Genomic DNA, 6,200 nt, shown 5'->3' with positions numbered 1-6,200 from the left:
GGACCACCCCCCGGAGTTTGTAAGCACCTCTGCTCTGCCGACAGCTCAATGCTCGGAAGTTAGAACTGCAATCCTTCCCCTCCGTGACTGGTCTTTTCACCCTGCGGACAGAGGCAGCTGCCCGAGTTCTGAGGCTTCCACCCTGAGCATGAAGCCCAGGTCCTTGTCACTGAGAGCTGGCTCAGGCCTGGCCCATTCCCTGCGACTCTGATGCAGACCTGTCTAATCACTAGACTCCGCCCACAGCCCTGGACCCTTGTGTCCCAGCTTCTGCCTCAGGTCCAACTGCCTCCTGCCAACCCCCCTCTGTGTCTACCGATGTGCCTACTCTGGATATTTCAAATAAACAGAATCATACTGTATTTGATCATTCGCAGCTGGCTTATTTCACTTAACACAATGTTTTCAAGGTCTATCCATGTCGGAGCATGTGTTAGTATTTTGTTTAATTGGCAAGGGATCTTTCACTGCACAGATATACTATATTATCTATTCATCAACCGATAGACATTTGGATTATTTTCACTTTTTGGCTGTTACGAATGATGCCACTATGAACATCCATTACAAGATTTTGTTTGGACTTATTCTGACTTCTCTTGGTTATACACCTAGGAGCAGAATTCCTGGGTCACATGATAGCTCTACACGTAAACTTTTGAGGAAGCGGCAGACCGTTTGCCAAAGCAGCTACTCCATGTTACGTTCCCACCAGCAGTGCAAAGGGTTCTTGCGTTTTCACATCCTCATCGACACATATCACTGTCTGCCTTTTTTATTATAACCAGCCTAGTAGGTGGGAAGTAGTATCTCGTTTGGGGTTTGATTTGCATTCCCTTAATGGTAATGATGTGAGCATCTTTTCATGTACTTGTCGACCATTCATAGATCTTCTTTGGAGACATAACTAAGTAAATCCTTTGCCCATTTTTAAATCGGACTATTTGCCTTTCTATTTTCGTGTTGTAAGAGGTACTTATTCATTCTAAATCCAAGTCTTTTGTCCAGTATATGATTTGCAAATTTTTCTCCCATTCTGTGATGGTCTTTTCACTTTCTTAGTGGTGTCCTTGGAAGCACAGACATTTTTAATTTTGATAATGTCCAATTTATCAACTTATTTTCTTCCGTTGCTGTGCTTGTGCTGTCCTATCTAAGAAACCAGTGCCCAATTCCAGTTCCAGGCCACGAAGATTTACCCTATACTTTCTTCTAATAGTTTTACAGTTTTTGCTCTTGACATTGAGGTGTATGATACAGTTAATTATCGTATGTGGCATGAGACAGGGGTCCAACATCATGCTTCTGTACATGGATGCCCAGTTGTCCCAACACCATTTATTGGAAAGACCATTCTTTTCCCCAAGGGGAAATGATGTTGGCATCCCAGTCGAAAATTAATTGACCGTAAATGCAAGGCCTTATTTCCGGACGCTCCATATATTCCATTGACCTATATGTCTCCTCTTACTACCACTGACCTAGGCACCCACCCCGTCTTGATTACTGCGGCTATGTCGTTGTTTTGACATTGGATGGAAAATGTGAGCTACCAGTTCTTTGCTCTCAAGATTGTTTTGTCTATTCTCTGTCCCGGAATTTTTATAGAAATTTTATGATTTGTCAATATTTGCAAAGAAGACAGTTGTGATTTCGATTAGGAATTGCACTGAATCTGAATGTGAGTAGTTTTGCCATCAAAATATAAAATCTTCCAATCCATGAGCAAGGAATATATTTCCATCTATTTAGATCTTCTTTCAATGGTTTTATAGTTTTCAGAGTATACATTTTGCACTTCTTTTGTTAAATTTGTTCTTATTTTATTCTTTTGTTGCTCTGGTACATCAAGTTGTTTTCTTACTTTCAATTTGTTAATTGTTATTGTATAGAAATATAATTGGTCTTGTATATTAAAGGAAATTGTAGTGAACTTTTATTTTTATATTCCATCCAAAGCATTGCTAAATACAATCATTTCCACATGGAAACAGGGTTGGATATTTAAAAAAAAAGTATCAGTGAGGCTGTTGCTGTCTTGAAATTCTTAACAATCTTATCTTTGAAATTGTTTTTGGTTAAGTGGAGTCCATGGCAACAGCAGAGCATTTGCACGTGAGCAAAGAGATACGTGCAATAAGCACGTTCACGGCCACTCCATATGGTGTTTCAAATACCCCACGAATTTAGACTTCCCAGAGGAGCCCAATGGTGAGCATCCAGCAAGACTCAAACTGAGTACGAGGTATCCCATTATGTCTACAGTTGAATGAGCTGGGTGATGACGGCCCTGAGAGACCACAGCATCCCTAAGAACCTGCACTTGCTTCAAATACATAGTAAAGACAATGGTGTCCTGAAAACACCAACAACCAAGGAACTCTATCATATTCTTACATTACTTCCTTGTAGTGTGCCTTCAAATTCCTTTATTGTACTGAAAATAATAACATAGCAGGAAAGGAGAAGTTCTTTTTAGTCCTTCCTTACTCATCGGAAAGCCTAGGGTACAAAGTGCTGGTAGAGCATGTGCATAAATCGAAGAGCATTAAAAACGGCTGAGTTAGTCTTGTGCAGAATTCCCATGGTTCTGATAAGAACGAAACACACAGGCATGCCCGAGCTATGACCTAGGAATCGGGTAATTTCAGTCTGAGACACTGAGAAAAAAGGGAAAATCTTTCTATTACCTTTAACGGCACTTCCTCCTCCCCAGCCTCATTGTTTTGAACAAGGATCCTGCATTTTCGGTTTGCTTTGCATCCACAGATTATGTAGCCAACTCTGCAGCAGGAAACAAATGGAAGCCTCTTCCTGGGTGGTCTAGTGACAGCAACTAAACGAATATGTAAACAGACAACGCAATATGTAAACAGACAATGCACAACGTAGCGTTCACTAGCAATAAGCACTGTGCAGAAAACTGAGGAGGCCAGGTGGCTGGAGCAAGTCGGAGAGGGTCTGAGAAAGAGACCTTGAACCCTGGGAAGCCATGGCAAGGGCTCTGGCGTTTAGGGGGCTGAACAGAAGAGTAACAAGGTCTGAGTTTTGTTTCAGAGAAAACTGTGGCCGCTGGGGCCGTGTAGGGGAGGGAGGCAGGCGCGGAGATCGGGCGGTGTCATTGGTGTCGGCTCCCACAGTCTCCCTCGGTTGCGGGGGTCTACAGGACGGGAGCCCCGTGTGGAAGGGCGGTGGGCCCTTGCAGACATCCGGAGGACTGAAGGAGCAGGCCCGGGAGCAGAACCATAGCTACGTTTTGAATCTTTAAATCTGCGTGTGTATCAGACCTCGAAGGGAAGACATCGAATAGCCTTCAAGTTTGCACAAAACCCCTCCCTTCCAGGTTTTGGATGCGCGCACGCGCACAGCCTCCCACGAGGCCGGGGCCGGTCCTCCAGGGCAACGAGAGCGCGGGCCAGAGCGGCGGCGACCCCTGCCGGCCGCAGCGACGTCCGACGACGCGCCGGAACAGACGTCGCGCCTGCGCAGAGGCGCTCGGCAGCGGCGGCTTTTACGTCATCACGGCGCGACGCCCCGGGGGACAGTTTGGGGATCTGGCTAGCGGGAAGGTGTGGCGGCGGGACCATCCGGGAAGATGCCCGTGGCCGTGATGGCAGACAGTGCCTTTAGTTTCAAAAAGCTGCTGGATCAGTGCGAGAACCAGGAGCTCGAGGTAACCGTCCGCGTCGCGCCGGGGCGGCTACGGGCTCTCCCCCGGCCCGGGCGGCCCCGGGCTCCGCGGTAACGTGGCCTGGGGCCGGCGCGGCTGGGCGGGCGCCGGGAGGCGCGGGAGCCTGGCGTGTGCGGCCCGGGACGTCGCGGCCAGCTCCGAAGGCCGGGGGCGAAGGCCCGGTCTCGTCGGACTCGCCGGGAGCTTTTCGTCGTCTGTCTGCAGCTAGTGTGCCCGAAAACCGTGCGCGTCTGCCCCTAACAGTCTCCACTCTGCTGCTCGTGTTAGCCTAGACAGCTGTCCTCGAGGTTGGAGGGGTGTGGATCCTGTTAAAGACGTGTGCAGGCACGGACGCAGACCCGAGATGTGACCACTGGAACCTTTCGTTCGCTCAGAAAGGCCCTTGGTATTCTCATAAGACGCGAGCGTACTGTTTTTGTCTTTAATAAGACAGGTGAAAACTACATTAAAGGTCCCGCCCCTTAGGAAGGCACTTAAAAAGCACGAATAAAAAGTTAACCAAAGGAGACAACAGTCCAAAAAGCAGCTTACTAATAGACAGTAGATGTTTTCTGAACGAATTAAAGTTGAATGAGGGTAGAAATGTCTGTAACTTATCTGTGATGTTTTTCTGGTTACCACTCGTTTACTTAGATGTTCAACATAATTAATAGACTGGGAAAAATCATAGTGCTTTAGGGATCAGGTGGAAATATTTGTTTCTTATAATAGTAAGATCGTTATGTAAGGATTTGAGACCTGGGAGAGGGATCCCGTTTCAGTATTTTTGTTTATATAAAGACACTGGGGCCCAGAGAGAGATAGATCATTGCCGATGACAGATCTAAACTTTATACTGTGGCTTTTATTCTTTGATACTTCTGTTGGTGTTAATAATATGCTCTTTTTTAAAATGTAAGATTAAATGAGGATTTTCCTTTTCATTTTTGGCCTTCTAGGCTCCTGGAGGAATTGCTACACCTCCAGTGTATGGTCAGCTTCTCGCTTTATATCTGCTCCATAATGACATGTAAGTACCTTTTATCTAAAGCTGTGAACAGCGATTTCTTCAGGGTCGTACAGAAATTATTTGTGCATTGAAGTACCACGAAAAGAGGCACAAGGAGTTGTATCTTTTATTATAATACTTAAAAGTCCTGTACTGTATATTTATTGAATCATAACGAATTGTGATTAGGCTGAGTTGTTTTAAAATACACTTGTTTTACCTTCTAAAAAACACTCCAATTTGTTATAGGAAGCTACAGTGTCAGTGTATGTGTTTAATTCTCTTTTCGGCCTTTGTAAACCTTTCTTATGACCTCCATGTCCTTAACTTCATGTGTAATTAATAGACCAAGAGAAATGGAAATGGAAGATTGAGAAAGCTAAGAGAAATTTATTGCCAACGTGTATGAGATTTCTTGAAAGTTTCTTGTTTTTTAATTACTCCTAGTTCATGTTTATTGAGGAGAAGCTAGAAAGCATAACTGCAAAGGAACAGGTGACCCCTAGAGCTACAACCCACCGACGATCACTGTAACATTTTGTTCTAAATTCTGCAAAACCTTTTTTCATATCTTTTAAAAACCTAAACCAGGATTTTTATTACACACATATAAATTGTTTTATTTATTGTAATCCCGTCGTTCAAAGTTTGTTGTGGTTCAACCTTCTAAACTCTTAAAAATTCTTAACGTTTTGGTGGCTCTGTACCCACTAGTGGGAGGAAGGGTCCAATATGGAGAAACGCACTGTGCTCTGTGCATGTTGTCAGGGAGCGCCAGAGCCCTGGACATCCATCAGTTTGTTTCTTTTTACGTAAAAGTTGCTTGGGTAGTTCTATTTAAGTCTTTATTGTCTTATTTAAGATCTGGACCATTCATAAAAAATTTGCTATAAATGGCAAAATGGTATTTTGGCAAAAATACTTCATGTTTCTTGACCTAAAAACTACTCTTACTTCCTCTGGAGAAATATATGTAAAACTGAATTTCATTCTATATTACATAGAGTATTTTAAAATATACTTCTGTGTGTTTGTATTTGGATCTAGATTTTCAACATTTACTGAGATGATTTTTTTTAATTGCTTATTCTTTCTTGGTGGGTGTAAATTAGGAATAATGCAAGATATCTTTGGAAAAGAATACCACCTGCTATAAAATCTGTAAGTATTCTTTTAATGTTTTACTACTTTAATGTAATAATGACATTCGTTTAAATGGCCGCCTTGTGAAAGTTTGTTTGCTTTCCCTTGTAGTTCACAGAAATTATTAAACTGGTATTAAAGTTTAAAACTCAATCTTCAAATTCTTCTAATCAAAACTTTTAATTTCCCTTTAACTGTGTAGAAATCTGTGTTCAGCTCCTACCCGTCAGCTTTCTTGATATAGTTCATATAAGTGTCACTTAACAGGTAAACAACTTAACAGGTAAACAGCCAGTTTAGATAAAGGTTTGGGTTTTGTTGTTGTTGTTTTAACGCATTTATGCAGTTCTCTATAACGGTACTTATTTTGAACCTGGT

General features: G+C 43.1%; 1 protein-coding gene across 1 annotated transcript in view; it reads left to right on the top strand.

The window, feature by feature from the left end:
* The first annotated feature begins 3,511 nt into the window (after positions 1 to 3,511).
* LOC105308022 (COP9 signalosome complex subunit 8-like) overlaps positions 3,512 to 6,200 on the top strand; it is a 19,889-nt gene continuing 17,200 nt past the window's right edge. Inside the window, exons 1-3 of the mRNA XM_023525191.1 lie at positions 3,512 to 3,673; positions 4,630 to 4,700; positions 5,792 to 5,893. Of these exons, the coding sequence (XP_023380959.1) occupies positions 3,596 to 3,673; positions 4,630 to 4,700; positions 5,792 to 5,893 (251 nt within the window). The 5' untranslated portion in view covers positions 3,512 to 3,595. The remainder of the gene's footprint in view (positions 3,674 to 4,629; positions 4,701 to 5,791; positions 5,894 to 6,200) is intronic.

Source organism: Pteropus vampyrus, unplaced genomic scaffold (genome assembly GCF_000151845.1).
Source record: "Pteropus vampyrus isolate Shadow unplaced genomic scaffold, Pvam_2.0 Scaffold540, whole genome shotgun sequence".
Classification (NCBI taxonomy): Eukaryota; Metazoa; Chordata; class Mammalia; order Chiroptera; family Pteropodidae; genus Pteropus; species Pteropus vampyrus.
Note: the sequence above shows the minus strand (reverse complement) of the source record. Positions and strands in the feature narration are given on the sequence as shown.